Raw genomic sequence first — 17,237 nt, 5'->3', positions numbered from 1 at the left:
GTTGGCAGAATGGTAGTACCTCCCAGAGCGGTTGCTGTCTACCAACCTACTACCTAGGTTCATTGAATATATTTTTAAAAGAAGATTCTGTGATTTGTGTTGACTTTCATCCATGAGTGAAACCACATGCTTACATAGTACTATCGTTCAGTATGTTTTGTGATGAAATATGCAGGATAGAATTGAGAATTTATTAGGAATCAGATTGAGTGCTGGTTTTTAAAATGTTTAATCTGCTTAACATCCTTCAATGATACTCCATAATAGATTATAATATTTAGTTTCATTTCAGGTGATAGGTGTACCAGTTGGTGGTAGTGGAACAGAGACGCTGATGATCCAGCCAGCTGCAGTTTCTGTTGATGGTTCTACGTCTTCAGGTGGTGTTACTTATTCCACTACAGCACAGATAACTGAGCCCAATGCTGCCCAACCCGTCCAATACACAGCTCTTGGCAGTGATGTTATCAGTCTATTTTCACAAGTCGATACAAACAAAGATGGTGTAAGCTCAGATGTTGCAAGCGAAAAATCTATTCCTGTAGTAGCTAAGCCTCTTGAGTGCACTGTCTGTGCAAAATCATTTGCTCAAAAGCGCACTTTGTGGGCTCACATGCAGGAGGCTCATCCTGAGCTACAGAGCTGTTCAGAGTGTTGTGCAGCATTTACTACAACAGAATATCTCAACCACCACAAAGCTCAGCACCAAAAGCTTCATGTGTGTTCAAGATGTGGTATGGCTTTCACAAATAAGTCATCATTGAATAGACATCGTCAGCAGTTGCACACAGGAAATGCTCTAACAACAGATGATAAAGTTTTTGCCTGTGAAATTTGTGATGCTAGGTTTCACCAGCAAAGTGATTTGAGGCGACATATGCTTGGACACACAGGAGAAAAGCCATACAGATGTAAACATTGTGATGCTGGCTTTACTCGAACATCTAGCCTTAACAAGCATATGAGAATTCACACAGGAGAAAAACCATATGTTTGTGAAGAATGTGACCAAGCATTTTCCTACCGCTATCAGTTTAACAGACATAGGGCTGCACATAGACAAGACGATCAGAGAAGCAATTATTCTATGCCCTATGTCTGCTGAGTAAATCACATACAGATTTAGCTCTTTTATTTGTGAATGCAATAATAATGGTTGAACTGTATGGTAATACTGAAGTTGTGGAAAGACTTACATGTAGATTAAACATTCAACATGAAAATGTTTTGTCACAAGTGACTTCTTGTCCTAATACATAATCAGAACTAGAAGTATAGATATAGTGCGGTGAGTCGGGTGGAAAAGGAGGGGGCGGAAGGTAGTAGTTTTAAATTTAGGTAGGATAAATATGAATTGAAGAATAACCTACCCAGAGTGAGCCAGCAAACTGACTGCAGTGCTCCTTCCTGTCAGGTGGTACTGTAATATCTGATGGCAGTATCACTGTTGGGTAACAGTCATTTGATCAGGGTTTTTAACTTTTTGTGATATAATGGGTGCTTCTGAATACTTTCATCTGCATAAATCCTCTTGGCTTTATTCCACTTCATATGACTTGTGTTTTATATTGAACACAGACATTATTTTGGTCATTCTGGTTGCAAGCATACTTATGGCCATGAACTCTTCAAATCCCAGTGACCTTGATGTTTTGCCCCTCTTCAAAGGGGGCTCCTTGTTGTGGTGAAGAGGCTCTTGGTCTGAGGAATTAGACCTGTCAGTCTCCTTCCTCAGACCGAACCTAATTACCCCCAATCCCCCCTTCCCTATCCCATCCTCCCCTTTTTTCTTTCCTCCTCCTCCTCCTCGCCACCCCTCCCTTTTGCCCTTCCTTTTTGGCCTTTGGGATTTTTTCCCACAGGCACGCTAGTTCCTAGGTAGGGGAAAGGATACCGGGGTCCATCCCATTCCATTGAGGTTCTTGGCAGTGACGTAGTTTGCCATGGAATCTGGATTGCCTGGGGATGTCCCAATCCCTCTCCGGTATCCCGGAGGGTGGCTTTGGGTGTCTCTCGGGTGACGGGTGTATCTCTGGAAGCCACCTTTCAGATTCCGGGGGTGGTGGCCGAAGGAGGTATGCTTTGTGGCGGATATCCGGCCGCCCTCTCTTTTGTCCACCGAGGTAGCTCGGCAGATGTGAGGTTGCTATCCCGGATTGCTAGTTTACTGGCATGATGGGTAGGGTATGGCACGGGTTCCATGCTGCATCTACGCTACTAGCGGTGCTGAGGTCCTCTTGGGCGCGGAGGGAGATTTCTGGCCCTTTCATTCCTCCTAGGAACTATCCCTCCCCGGTCCCCCCTTTTTTTTATTCTTTTTTTTTATTTTTATTTTCTTTTCTTTCTTTTTTTTTCTTAAAAACAAAAAGAAAGAAGTAACCTAACCATGGCAGCCCCAGTCCATGAACCTGATACCCCCGGGCCCTTTCTTGATACCGCACCCCGTTCTGACCCCGCCTCATCTTTGGACCACTCTTCAGACACTCCTCATGCCTCTGTACCTCTTACCGGTGCTGTTTCCTCACCCGCTTCAGGTACTGAGGTCTCGACTGACTCCTTCGATTTATCAGACCTCCGCTCTCCTTTGACTATGCTTCCGGCCTCTCCCTCTACGGTACGGCAATTTTCAAATCGCCGGCCCGTTCCACGTCGGACCAACTCTGGTCCCACGCCTAAATGCCAACGACAATTACCTGCTGATGATACTTCTCCACCTTCTCGTTCTTCTCAGAAAAGATCGACACGTCCTGCACTCCCTTTCCACGCTCAGTTTCAGAATGCACAATGGACTAAATTCTTCACTTTACGACCGACTTCCTCTACCGCCTATCTTTCCGACCACAGTACAGTGGACCCCCGCATAACGATCACCTCCGAATGCGACCAATTATGTAAGTGTATTTATGTAAGTGTGTTTGTACGTGTATGTTTGGGGGTCTGAAATGGACTAATCTACTTCACAATATTCCTAATGGGAACAAATTCGGTCAGTTCTGGCACCTGAACATAGTTCTGGAGAGAAAAAATATCGTTAACCGGGGGTCCACTGTATTGGCAAGGCACTCCTACGCCATGTTGGTAAAGATATTTCTTTTCATGCTCTTAAGAGTGGTACGTGCATCATCACTGTACAGAATGCTACCCAAGCTCATGATCTTTCTCTTTTTTCCCATATCGATACTGTTCCTGTCACTATTGAAAAACATCATTCCCTCAATTCTTGTAGTGGTACCGTCATTCTGCCCCATACCATAGTTCAACAAAATTTCCAGACATGTGGCAATGACATTCTTGAACAGCTGGAACTCCAAGATCTCCCAATCCTCAAGGTAGACACTTATATTCTTCCTGCCCACAGGCGGAGACGATACCCTAGCAATGTGGCTCGTTTAACTTTTGACAGCCGTGAACTCCCATCCTCAGTTTATGTAGCAGGACATCGGTTACAAGTTCGAAAGGTGATCCCTACACCGCAACAGTGTAGAAATTGCTGGCGATTTGGCCATCCAGCGAAATATTGCAGATCCATAGCCGAATGCTCAGTCTGTGGTGCCGATGACCATTCTAATACGTCTTGCAATTGACCTCCCTCTTGCCTTAATTGTTATGAGGCTCACCCTTCGTACTCTTGCCGTTGCCAAGTCTACTTAAATGAGCGGGAAATCCGTTACCTCAAAGAGGCAGAAGGTCTCCCTTATGCCATGGCAGTTTCTTATCTCCGCCTCCAAGGGAGACTACCTCGTGTTTCTTATTCCCGTGTTGCAAAACGTCCCCCCACTTCTGGGGTCCCATCTTCTGCAGCCTCCTCTGTGGTTACCTCTCCCATAGTCACTCCTGTATCTAATTCTTTTGCTGTCCTAGGCTCAGATGTCCCTACTTCAACGACTCAGTCTGTTCTCGCTTCATGTTCTCCCTCACAAGCCTCAGTATCGACGAGATCTCGTACGACACCTCCTCCCAATCGTCCCTCTACTTCTCAGAAGTCAAAAAAAGGTCCTTTAACCCCTCCTTCCCTTCTTCCACCTCCTCATTTTACCTTCCTTGTCTCTGTACCTGGTTCTTCCCCTCTCACTGGCTCTGTTACAAGTGTAGAGGTTCACCCTCCTCCTCGTACTGTACCTTCCTCCCCTGTTCCCTCCCAAGTTTCTTCCTCTTCTGCCACCTCCCAGGTTTCTGCCTCTTCTGTCCCCTTCCACGCTTCTTCTCCAGTTCCCTCCACCCTTTCGCCCCCCCCTACCTTGGTACAGTCCATTACAGTTCCAATCTTTACTCATCCTCCCTCTACCATCTCCAATATTGTCTCCCATACGACATCTCTGAATTTCAAAACACTTGAAGAAATCTCTGAATATATTCTTCTGCTCACTGATATTCCGTACCATCAGCTATTTGTTCGTACTTCGCTGCATTACACAGCAGCCCGTATTCACTTGCATAGGTGGTATACGCTCTGTTCTTTATATCTCTCTCCTTCTCAGGCATTATCTATTCCGGATATTGCCTTTCTTGTTTCGTCTTTACCACCACCGCTTCTGTTACTTGGCGATTTTAATGCCCATCATTTCCTCTGGGGGGGGGGGTTCACTGTGATTCCCGTGGCATTCAATTAGAGGCTTTTCTTGCCACCCACCCCCTCCATGTTTTAAATACAGGTACTCCCACCCATTTTGATCCTCGGACTCGCACTCTCTCTTGCATCAATCTCTCAGTCTGCTCTTCCTTCACCGCATCAGACTTCACCTGGTCTGTTCTCCCGGATTTACATGACAGCGATCATTTCCCAATCATTCTTACTTCCCCTTCATATTCACCACCTCTTCGTATCCCACGCTGGCAATTTGATCAGGCAAATTAGAACCTTTACTCACAACTAACTGTTTTTAGTGAGGTTCCTTCTTCGTCCTCCATTGATGAGCTTTTACACCTCTTCTCGTCCTCCATTTTAACCGCAGCTTCTCATTCTATACCCCAAACTTCGGGCAGGCATTCTCAGAAATGCGTGCCTTGGTGGTCTCCTGCTTTTGCTCGTGCAGTACGTTTGAAATGCGCTGCATGGGGCAGGTACCGGTACAATAGAACCACGGAGAGACTTCTTGATTTTAAGCAGATGCGTGCGATCGCTCGCCGTGTCATCCGTGATGTTAAACGCACTTGCTGGCGAGATTATGTCTCCACCATCACCTCTGCTTCCTCTATGAGTGCAGTCTGGAAAAAAGTATGAAAACTGAGTGGTAAATATTCTCCTGACCCGGCTCCTGTTCTGTGGGTTGCCGGTGTTGATATAGCAAACCCACTAGATGTTGCCAATGAAATTGGCAATCATCTGGTCCGTATTTCTCAGGGGCTCCATCTATGCCCCTCATTTCTTTCCTCAAAGTCTGCCAGAGAGTTAGCACCCTTAGACTTTTCTTCTCTCAGAGAAGAACAGTGTAATGTGCCTTTTACACTTCAAGAACTGGAGGCAACACTCTCAGCTTGCTGATCATCGGCAGCTGGGCCCAACGACATTCATATTCGTATGCTACAACATTTACATCAGTCAGCCCTTGCAGTCCTATTATGCCTTTTCAATCTTATTTGGTCACAAGGAGTTCTTCCACAGCTGTGGAAATCTGCCATTGTTCTCCCTTTCCGCAAACCAGGCACTATGGGACATGAAGCCTCCCATTATCGTCCCATTGCTCTTACCAGTGCAGTTTGCAAAGTGATGGAACGCCTGGTAAATAGACGTTCAGTGTGGTATTTAGAAAGACACAACAGTGTCTCCACTCATCAGTATGGCTTTCGTAAGGGATGTTCTACCATAGACCCCGTACTACGCTTGGATACATATGTTCGTAATGCCTTTGCGAATAACCACTCAGTTATTGCCATATTTTTTGACCTTGAGAAGGCATATGACACAACTTGGAGGTATAATATTTTGGCCCAAGCCCACTCCTTAGGCCTCCGAGGCAATCTACCATCCTTCCTTAAGAACTTTTTAACTGATAGACATTTCCGTGTTCGGGTTAATAATGTGCTCTCCCCGGACTTTATCCAAGCTGAAGGTGTCCCCCAGGGATGTGTTCTGAGCACAACACTTTTTCTTCTTGCTATTAATGATTTAGCCTCTAGTCTTCCATCAAATATTTGGTCATCACTCTATGTTGATGACTTCGCTATTGCCTGTACAGGCGCTGACTGTCACCTCATTACAGTTTCTCTCCAGCATGCGGTCGACCGTGTTTCCAATTGGGCCACCACACATGGGTTTAAATTTTCCAGCACCAAAACTCACCAAATTACTTTCACTAGACGCTCTGTCATCTCCGATCATCCTTTGTACCTCTATGGCTCCCGTATCCCTGAACGTGATACAGTCAGGTTTCTGGGCCTCCTCTTTGACCGTAGGTTATCCTGGAAACCTCACATTACCTCTCTGAAGGCAACTTGTCACAGCAGGCTGAACCTTCTTAAAACCCTTGCTCATCTTTCATGGGGAGCTGTTCGTCGAACTCTCCTTCGCCTACATTCCACCCTCATTTTATCGAAACTTGATTGTGGTGACCAGATCTATTTAGCGGCCTCTCCTGCTACTCTCTCTAGCCTTAACCCCATTCATCACCAAGGATTACGTTTATGCCTTGGTGCTTTTCGCTCTTCCCCTGTTGAGAGCCTCTATGCAGAAGCGAACGTTCCATCCTTATCCGATCGCCGTGATGCCCATTGCCTTCGCTACTATGTACACTCATGATCTCCGCAATCCTTCCATTTATAGAATGGTCACTGATATTAGTAGACATTATTTATTTGTTCGCCGCCCCTGTTTACTCCATCCCTTCTCTCTTCACCTACATTCGCTCGTCTTCTCTTCAGTTACCACCTTTCTATGTTCATGTAGCATCTCACTTTTCCGTACCCCCCTGGGAAGTTCCAGCTGTTTGAGTCTGTTCTTTCTCTCTCCCTTGCTCAAAAGCCCAACTGCCTACGGTCGCTTCCCGCTCTTTTTCTTGACCACTTCCACTCTCATTCTCATGCCATTGCAGTGTACACAGATGGCTCTAAGTCTTCTGACGGCGTAGGATTCACAGCAGTGTTTCTGGACAGCGTCGTATGAGGGCATTTACTATCTTTGGCTAGTATTTTTATTGCTGAATTGTATGCCATTCTTGCAGCACTTATCCGTATTGCATCTATGCCTGTGTCATCATTTGTGGTTGTCTCAGACTCCCTTAGTACGTACTAAGCTTTACAGGCTATACAGAAATTTGATACACCTCACCCTTTAGTCCTCCGTATCCAACTTTGGCTACGCCGCATCTTTACCAAGCATGAAGATATTGTTTTTTGTTGGGTCCCTGGTCATGTTGACGTACAGGGCAATGAACAGGCAGACACTGCTGCGCGGTCAGCAGTACATAACCTACCAGTTTCATATAGAGGTATACCATTTACGGACTATTTTGCTGCAATAGCTACCCACCTTCACACCAACAACGTTGGTCTACTATGCTCGGTTACAAACTTCAATCTATTAAACCTAGTATAGGTTACTGGCCGTATTCTTGTCACCAGTGTCGAGGTTGGGAGACTACTCTCTCCCGTCTTCGCATTGGCCATACTCGTCTTACTTAAGGATATCTCATGGAGAGGCGCCCTGCTCCTCTCTGTGAGAATTATCAGGCTCCATTATCAGTCAGCCACATTCTGTTGGACTGCCCACTTTATCAACGAGCACGCAGAATTTACCTCCGTCGTCGTCTTCGCTCCGCTTCTCTCTCTTTACCTTCCCTTCTCACTGATGGACCCACCTTTCATCCGGACTCCCTCATCGACTTTTTGACAACAACTGACTTACTTCACAAACTCTGATACCTTCAGCCCTTTCTACCTCAATCTCTTGCTACCCTCTACCCCCGCACTATCCCCTGCCCCGCTGTTTTCTGTAACCTACTGATCATCCCTCCCCACTTCTGCCGCCCAATACCCTCGCTTCCTTCCCTACCCTGCAGCGCTGTATAGCCCTTGTGGCTTAGCGCTTCTTTTTTATTATAATAATAATAATTGATGTTTTTCCTATGTACTTGTTATTGGAGCCTCCACAAGATGTGATGTAAATGTCTACCTTGTTAGTGGAGTTGTCTGCATGCCTGTTTTTATTTCTCACTAAATTTTTACTAAAGGTTAAAGCATTAGTGGGCACTTTCAAATGCTCATTTGACATTGCCAATGATACATTAAGAGCCATGCTGCTGACTGGCAGAACAGTGTATTTAATAGGTGTGCCAGTTGTATTGTTGATGTTTCTGTTGAGAATGCAGGTAGCTCTCTCCCTACAGTCAGATGTAATGTGAAGGATTAGAAACATTCAACATCTGGGTATTCTTTATTTGTAGATGTTTTGTCATCCAGTGGCCTTATCAATACAAATTCAGTGAGATTATGGGAAGACTGTAGAACTACATACAAAAGATGAGGTAATCAGTTCATCAGTCTTTAGAGTTGGTAAAGAGCACTGTAGTCTTGAAGAATCTGAAGTACAGACATGAAGTGGCACTTATATAATGGCATCAGATGAGAGAGACGCAACAGATGAAGGCAGTGTCACTGGTAGGTGGAATTTTGCAGTGGAAGTTGGTTATACCCTAGTGATGGGTTAGGAGTATGCAAGAAGTCTTGTCCTGTATGCTTGAGCAGCCTGTAGACCTCCAACCTCGACAGTCCTCCTGCCTCCCAATCCCTGTGTCTGTGTCTCCCGGGGTCACCCCAGTTTCTAATGCTTTTGCAGTTTTATCCTCTGACACTCCTACCTCCTCACGAGGTAGGAGTGTTAGAGGATGAAGACGTAGAAGTAGACTTCTACATCTTCATCTCGCTCGCTCACTTCTCAGTCTACTAGACTTCGCAGACCTACACTTTCTTCGTGTTCTCATGTACAGAATCTATCTTCTGCCTTGGAGACTAGTTCTCACCCCCTTACCAGCACTCACACAAAGGTGGAGGGTCACCCCCCCCCTTCCTTGTGTAGTTCCCTCTTACCCTGTCTTCTTCCATAGTTGCCCCTCCAACCTCCTTCCTCTCCTTTTACACTGCAGGACTCTTTTTCCCCCAGACAATGCATCTCTCCAGGCTCATACTCCCCACCCTCCTCAGACCTCTTTGGTTGTCTCCATAGTTACTCTGACCTTTACTTGCAATGCCTCTCCTGTCTCTGACATCATGGCATTGTCGGCTTCCTTATCAACTGAAATGTTAGATACTATCTCCAGCTATATAGCAGAGACGACACCCCAGATGCAGACCAACTTGCCTCCGTCTGCCCCTTCTATTTTATGACCCGCAATATTCTAATTCTTCCTTGTTTACACACCGTTACCCCCACACATTACTTTTACTGATCCTAAAAGCCCATAGGTTTTATCGTTTCTTATTGTTGTCATATTATTTTTGTACATATGTCTTTTTACAGTGGAATATTCGTAGTTGAGGAGAACTCCAATTGTTGCTCTCCCAGTTGTCCCCAGTATGTGTTGGGTTGCAAGAGTCCAATATTCGTTCTGCTGTCATTCGCCCCATTTTGGAGTACTTGCTGATACATTTTTCCGATCTTTTACCTGACGAATCTTTTTAATGAAAGTGCACTTCTTGTACGCTTTGATATGCAGTATCAACAAGTTTTCATTCGTTCCTCACTGCATTATACTGCAGCTTGTATTTATTTACTCTGGGTTTACAGTTTGCTCTCTTTATCTGTCTCCCTCCTGTGCATTCTGTATCTCTGATATTGCATTTTTTATTTCATCTCTATCGCCACCCATATTGTTGTTGGGTGATTTTAACACTCACCATGACCTGTGGGGAGGGTCCCACTGCGACTCTTGTGATCAGTTGGAGACACTTCTCGCATCTCATCCTCTTCGTGTTTTAAACACGGGTGCTCCTACCCATTTTGACTCTCGTACTCAGTCTCTCTCCTGCATTGATCTTTCTGTCTGTTCCTCGCCCGTTGCACTTGATTTCACGTCGAAGTTCTTCAAGATTTACACGATAGTGATCACTTTCCCATCCTTCTTCTTCTATGTATGCCCTACCGTTTCAAAGCCCTCATTGGCAATTTGTTTGAGCAGGTTGGGACTTGTACTCCCATCTTACCGCTTGTTGTGAGGACCCACTTTTGTCCTCTAATGATGAACTGGCACACTACTTTTCAACCTTAGTCCTAACTGCGGTGACGCGTTCTACCCCAAACCTCAGGTAGGCATTCTCAGGCATGTGTACCTTGGTGGTCTCCTACATGCTCCTGTGCAGTGCTTTTAAAGCATGCTGCATGGGGCCGTTATCAATATAATCGTACTGCAGAGCGTCTGTTGGATTTCAAGCAGGCAAGGGCAGTTGTTTGCTGGGTCATCCGCAATGCTAAATGCACTTGTTGGCGAGACTACGTGTTTACCATTACCTCATCCTCCCCTATGTGCGCAATTTGGAAAAAGGTGCAAAAATTGTGTGGTAAGTACACTCCAGACCCAAGCTCCCGTTTTGTGGGTTGCTGGAGTTGACGTCGCGGAACCCTTAGAAGTTGCCACAGCGATTGGGAACTAACTTGTCCATATCTCCTGAGGGCTTCGCCTCTGTCCCTCATTTCTTGCGTATAAACCTACCAAAGAGCAATTGCCCTTAGATTTCTCTCCAATGGGTTGGAGCCATATAACATACCTTTTACTCTTCATATGCCGGCCATTAGCACCGGGACCTGATGATATCCACATCGGTATGCTTCAGCATCTCCATTCTATGGCCCTTCCCGTTCTTTTATGTCTTTTCAATCTAATATGGAAATGAGGGGCTCTCCCTCAACACTGGAAATCGGCTATTGTACTACCATTTCGCAAACCGGGTGCCTCCGGACTTGACACCTCACTATCATCCCATTGCCCTGACCAGTGTGGTCTGCAAGGTGATGGAACGATTGGTAAATGGACATCTGATGTGGTTCTTAGACACACAATAGCCTTTCCCCTCGCCAGTATGGCTTCCGCAAAGACCGCTCTACTGTAGACTCTGTGGTTCACTTAGATACATATATTCGAAATGCCTTTGCTAACAACCACTCTGTCCTAGCAGTCTTTCTTGATCTAGAGAAGGCATATGACACCACTTGGAGGTATAACCTCCTAGCCCAAGCCCACTCCTTAGGCCTCCTGGAGTTTACCTGGAGAGAGTTCCGGGGGTCAACGCCCCCGTGGCCAGGTCTGTGACCAGGCCTCATGTAGATCAGGGCCTGATCAACCAGGCTGTTACTGCTGGCTGCATGCAACCCAACGTACAAACCACAGCCCGGCTGGTCAGGTACCGACTTTAGGTGCTTGTCCAGTACCTGCTTGAAGACAGCCAGGGGTCTATTGGTAATCCCCCTTATGTATGCTGGGAGGCATTTGAGCAGTCTTGGGCCCCTGACACTTATTGTGTTGTCTCTTAATGTGCTAGTGACACCCCTGCTTTTCATTGGGGGGATGTTGCATTGTCTGCCAAGTCCTTTGCTTTCGTAGGGAGTGATTTTCATGTGCAAATTCAGTATTAGTCCCTCTAGGATTTTCCAAGTGTATATAATCATGCATCTCTCCTGCCTGCATTCCAGGGAGTACAGGTTCAGGAACTTCAAGTGCTCCCAGGAATTGAGGTGTTTTATCTCAGTTATGCATGCCATGAAAGTTCTCTGTACATTTTCTAGGTCAGCAATTTCACCTGCCTTGAAAGTGCTGTTAGTATTCCAGCCTAGATAGAACAAGCGAACTGAAGTTTCATCATGGGCTTGGCATCCCTAGTTTTGAAGGTTCTCATTATCCATCCTGTCACTTTTCTAGCAGACGCGATTGATACAATGTTATGGTCCTTGAAAGTGAGATCCTCCGACATGATCACCCCCAGGTCTTTGATGTTAGTTTTTCACTCTATTGTGTTGTTGGAATTTGTTTTATACTCTGATGAAGTAATCTAGTAAATTTTATTGCTGCTTTCTTCTCCGATAGACATTTTTGGGTCTGTATTAGCACCTCGCTTTTCTCGGACTTTGTACGAGCCGAGGGAGTTCCACAAGGTTGTGTCCTCAGCACTACTCTTTTTCTCTTAGCTATAAATGACCTACCTTCTGTTCTTCCTTTGCATATTTGGCCGTTACTTTATGTTGGTGACTTCGCTGTAGCTTACTCAGGTGCTGACTGGTGAATAGTAGCAGCCTCCCTTCAGGTTTCGATAGACCAAATCTCCTGTTGGACCACTTCTCACGGCTTTAAATTTTCTAGTACGAAAACCCGGTTCATTACCTTCACTAGACGTCCTCTAATTCCGGATACTCCCTTGTACTTACACAGTTCATGTATTCCGGCATGTGATCCGGTCAAGTTTCTGGGCCTGCTCTTTGTTCACCAGTTGACATGGAGACCACACATTTCTTCTTTAAAAACAACTTGCCACAGTCGGTTATATCTCCTTAAGGTTTTCGCACAACGTTCATGGGGAGCAGATCATTGCACTCTCCTCCATTTGCATTCCACCCTAGTCTTGTTCAGGCTGGATTATGGAGACCAAATCTATTCTGCGGTCTCTTCCGCAACTCTAAGTTAGATCCCATTCATCACCAAGGTTTCTGTCTGTGCCTTGGTGCCTTTCGTTCATTCCCTGTTGAGAGTCTCTATGCAGAAGCAAACATTCCATCCTTGTCTGATGCTCATCGCTTTCGCTGTTGTGTTCTATCTCATGACCTCCACAATCCTTCCGTATATAGGATGGTCACTGATGTTAGTAGACATTCTTTTTTATTTGTTCGTCACCCCTGCTTACTTTGCCCCTTTTCTCTCTGCCTCCATTCGCTCTTGTCTTCTCTTCAGTTACCACCTTTCTATGTTCATGTAGCATCTCGCTTTTCCCTTACCCCATGGGAAGTTCCAGCTGTTCGTGTCTGTTCTTTCCCACTGCCATGCGCAAAAGCCCAACTACTTATGGTGACTTTCCGCTCTCTCTTTCTTGACCACTTCTGCTCTCATTCTCATGCCATTGCAGTGTACACTGATGGTTCTTAGTTTTCTGATGGCATCAGATTCGCAGCAGTGTTTCCGGACAGTGTCGTGCGAGGACATTTATTATTCTTGGCTAGCATGTTTACGGCTGAATAGTATACCATTCTTGTAACACTTTTCCGTATAGCATCTATGCCTGTGTCACCATTTGTGGTGGTTTCCGACTTCTTTAGTGCATTACAGGCTATAATAAAATTTGATATGCCTCATCCCCTAGTTCTTCGTATCAAACTTTGGCTACGTTGCATCTCTAGCAAACACAAAGATATTGTTTTTTGCTGGGTCCCTGGTCATGTTGACGTACAGGGCAATGAACAGGCAGACACTGCTGCGCGGTCACCAGTACATAACGCTCCCAGTTTCATATAGAGGTGTTCCATTCACAGACTATTTCACTGAAATTGCTACCCACTTTCGCACCCGTTGGCAACAACGATGATCTGATCTGTTCCATAACAAACTTCATTTTATTAAACTGAGTATAGGTTTCTGGCCATCTTCTTGACATCAGTATTGAGGTTGGGAGACTGCTCTCTCCTGTCTTCGCATTGGCCACACTCGTCTTATGGGTATCTCATAGAGAGGCGCCCTGTTCCTCTCTGTGTGAATTGTCAAGTTCCCATATCTGTTAGCCACATTTTGTTGGACTGTCCACTCTATCAACAAGCATGCAGAATTTACCTCCAACATCGTCTCCACTTCGCTGCCCTTTCTTTACCTTCCCTTCTTGCTGATGGACCCTCCTTTAAACCAGACACTCTCATTGACTTTTTGACAGCAACCGATTTACTACATAAACGCTGACAATGATGCCTCTAGCACTCTCCTCTGTCCTTTCTGCCTTACTCTCTAGCTACCCTCTACCCCTGCAGTATCTACTGCCCTGCTACACTTCATACCTTAATAATCATCCCTCTCTCTCTTGCCACCCATTTCCCCTGCATTCTTCCCTGCCCTGCTGCGCTGTATAACCCTTGCGGTTTAGCGCTTCTTTTTGATTATAATAATAATGAATGGTATACAGTACTGAAGAATTAGACACTGTGCAACACCAAGGACATGTTATATCCTTGAATTTGGATTGAAAAAGCCACTGGATGGCAAAACAAATACAGTTGAAGATATCCAGATGTTGCACACGTCTAATTCTTAATCTTGCCGGTACTGTATACCATTCATGTGCAGATGTAATGTAATGGGAAATGAAGTAGCTTGAAAGTTAACGTTATCACATTCCTTAAGGTATTGTGTGTTGAAAATTAGATCTAAAGGCACTGAAAAAAATTGTCATGATGACTCTCTTATTGTGATGGCAGTTTTAAGTCATTGTCATCAGGTTTGTATATAGGTTTCCTGGAAATTTTGAATGAGTGTCTCCTGTGTGGAGTAAATCATAAAAAAATGGGAAACAATAGCCTTTCTTTGAAAGACTTAGTTTTTTCTTGTAATTCTAAGTAATAATATACAACCTCTCCTCACTTACCGATGTACTCGTTTACCGATGACTCGGACTTACGACAGGCTCTCTGACCAGTATGCATACCTAAATAATGTACAATATATAAGAGCTGATTCCTTCTATTCTGTTTATTACAATATACAGTACATTACTGTATAAAACTTTAACAATCTACCAGAAATGTTACAAATAGTGCAAAGGTGACATTAAAATAATATCAAAGATGGCTGACACATACCCACTACCATTATAGTATGCTCCTCACTTAGTGATGAATTTGTTTACTGATGTCTCAGGAACAGAACTCCGTCATTAAGTGAGGAGAGGCTGTAATTGTAGCTAGATGAAGTGAGGTGTACATAATTAAAATACAGTTCGTGGATTTTGGTTAGGATACTTCTTCCCATGCAGTTTTTATGTTGGGTATTGCATCTGCCAGGCAGAGTAAAAAGATCCTGTAGCAGGGCGTGGTTTTCTCAAAATTTATAGCGTGCTACATGGTTGTCGTCCTGTGCATCTCAAAATTGAGTTGCAAAATTTCATTATTGTTTAAATAATAGTGTTGCTAGAATGTGTTATTTAAGTCTACTGTATATCCAAAAACCTCAGTCAAATTATTACTGGTATCAGCTGATACTGCCTTACTCAAAGGAGCACTGCAGTAGACCTACTGGCCCACTCTGGGCAATTCCTTCTCCAACTCTTGGTTTAGCACTTCTTTATTATAATAATAATTCTCCAAGTCTAGTTTCAAAGCACCTATCTATTCCCCTCGTCTACCCTTCTGTTATGTTACCCTACTTGTTCACCTGACTCCTTGTACCATACAGTATATACTACTAATTCTAGTTGTCTGTGTACTAGGTCTGAAATCATTTGTGGTGAAACATTTCTGAATGAAATGTCTTAATCTGTGCATACATGTCTCTTTCCACAATAGTAATAATGTATTGAATGCTTTAAATACTATATCAGAATTATTTAACTATGAAAATTATCACCAGCAATTGAAAAAATACATTTCTTACAGCTGTTTTCAGCTTGGAAATTTTATATTGTGAATTATTATATTTATAGGGAAGAATTAAACCCGTACGGGTCATACAGCGCCTATGTATTTTCTGGAGCATATTCTTCACATGCACTTGTCATTATACATTGTAACAAGGTTACCACAAGTTTATCATTCACTGCAAAGCTAAATTACTTTCCTCACTTATCATTTTCACACATTACATCATGTACATTTCACCATTTATCTATTCATATGAGTAAATAAGAAAAATATTAGTCATGGATAGTTTAGATTGTACTTAGTGTTCAAATATTTCATACCCATGTCATGATCAAACTTATAGCTAGGTTAATATTTTGTTAATATATAATTTACCTTTATACTATTAGAAACTTTCATAGATAATTATTTTTAGCTGTATTTTTGTGTATCAAATTTTATTCCATCATTATCACACTTTGTAAAAAAAATAGTAAAGGACATTGTATAGAGATATATTGATATTGAATGTATAAGAATTAAATTAGTAAAAATTAATATTGGATATTATCTTACATTTCACCTATGTTTTATCACAGCACTAAGAATGTTTGGCATTTGAGCTTTGATAAACTTCTGTGGGTTACCAGTTTTTCATGGTGGAAGGATGACAAACTCATATGTTGTAACACAGTGTCTGGGTTTCTTGTCAGGGGGGATGTGACTGAGAAGACAAATCGCTTGCTAGTTTAATTAAGCTTGGGTAATGGAGGCACTAGTTCACATTAAACTGGCCTTGTGGCTATTACTGAGCCTTCTCGATGGTTACCTGCATAAAATGTATGTCAGTATGTTGTTGTTATACAGTAGGGCCCCACTTATACAGCAGGTTAGGTTCTAGGCTACTGCTGGAAAGGAGAATGCCATTTTTTCCACTTATAAATGCATATGCATATGTATGAAAGAGGGGAAGGTACCTGGGGGTTGGCAGAGAGCATGTATAGTTCCTTTATATAAAGGGAAGGGGAACAAAAGAGATTGTAAAAATTAGAGGAATTAATTTACTGAGTATACCAGTTTGGCAGTTTGGAGGGATATGTTGTATATGTGTATGCTTCTAAACTGTTGTATTCTGAGCACCTCTGCAAAAACGGTGATAATGTGCGAGTGTGGTGAATGATGAAAGTATTTTCTTTTTGGGGATTTTCTTTCTTTTTTGGGTCACCCTGCCTCGGTGGGAGATGGCCGACTTGTTGAAAAAAAAGAAACAGGAAAAGTGTATGGTAGGGATATTATTGAAAGAATTAGAGGTAAGACAGAATGTAGGATTGCAGATGAGCAAGGTTTTAGAGTAGATAGGGGATGTGTTTACCTGGAGAGTGTTCCGGGGGTCAACGCCCCCACGGCCCGGTCTGTGACCAGGCCTCCTGGTGGATCAGAGCCTGATCAACCAGGCTGTTACTGCTGGCTGCACGCAAACCAACGTACGAGCCACAGCCCGGCTGGTCAGGAACCGACTTTAGGTGCTTGTCCAGTGCCAGCTTGAAGACTGCCAGGGGTCTGTTGGTAATTCCCCTCATGTATGCTGGGAGGCAGTTGAACAGTCTCGGGCCCCTGACACTTATTGTATGGTCTCTTAACGTGCTAGTGACACCCCTGCTTTTCATTGGGGGGATGTTGCATCGTCTGCCAAGTCTTTTGCTTTCGTGGTGAGTGATTTTCGTGTGCA

The 17,237-nt window shown here is 44.0% G+C and overlaps 1 protein-coding gene across 2 annotated transcripts in view; it reads left to right on the top strand.

Moving 5' to 3' along the window:
• Nucleotides 1-16,066, top strand: part of LOC128690852 (zinc finger protein 91) — an 83,733-nt gene extending 67,667 nt beyond the window's left edge. For both annotated transcript variants that reach the window (XM_070088238.1, XM_070088239.1), the window contains exon 4: nt 293-16,066. In XM_070088238.1, coding sequence (XP_069944339.1) covers nt 293-1,105 — 813 coding nt within the window. In that variant the 3' untranslated portion in view covers nt 1,106-16,066. The remainder of the gene's footprint in view (nt 1-292) is intronic.
• Nucleotides 16,067-17,237: the final 1,171 nt, after the last annotated feature.

Source organism: Cherax quadricarinatus, chromosome 24 (genome assembly GCF_038502225.1).
Source record: "Cherax quadricarinatus isolate ZL_2023a chromosome 24, ASM3850222v1, whole genome shotgun sequence".
NCBI lineage: Eukaryota > Metazoa > Arthropoda > Malacostraca > Decapoda > Parastacidae > Cherax > Cherax quadricarinatus.
This window is presented reverse-complemented; position numbering and strand designations above follow the sequence as displayed.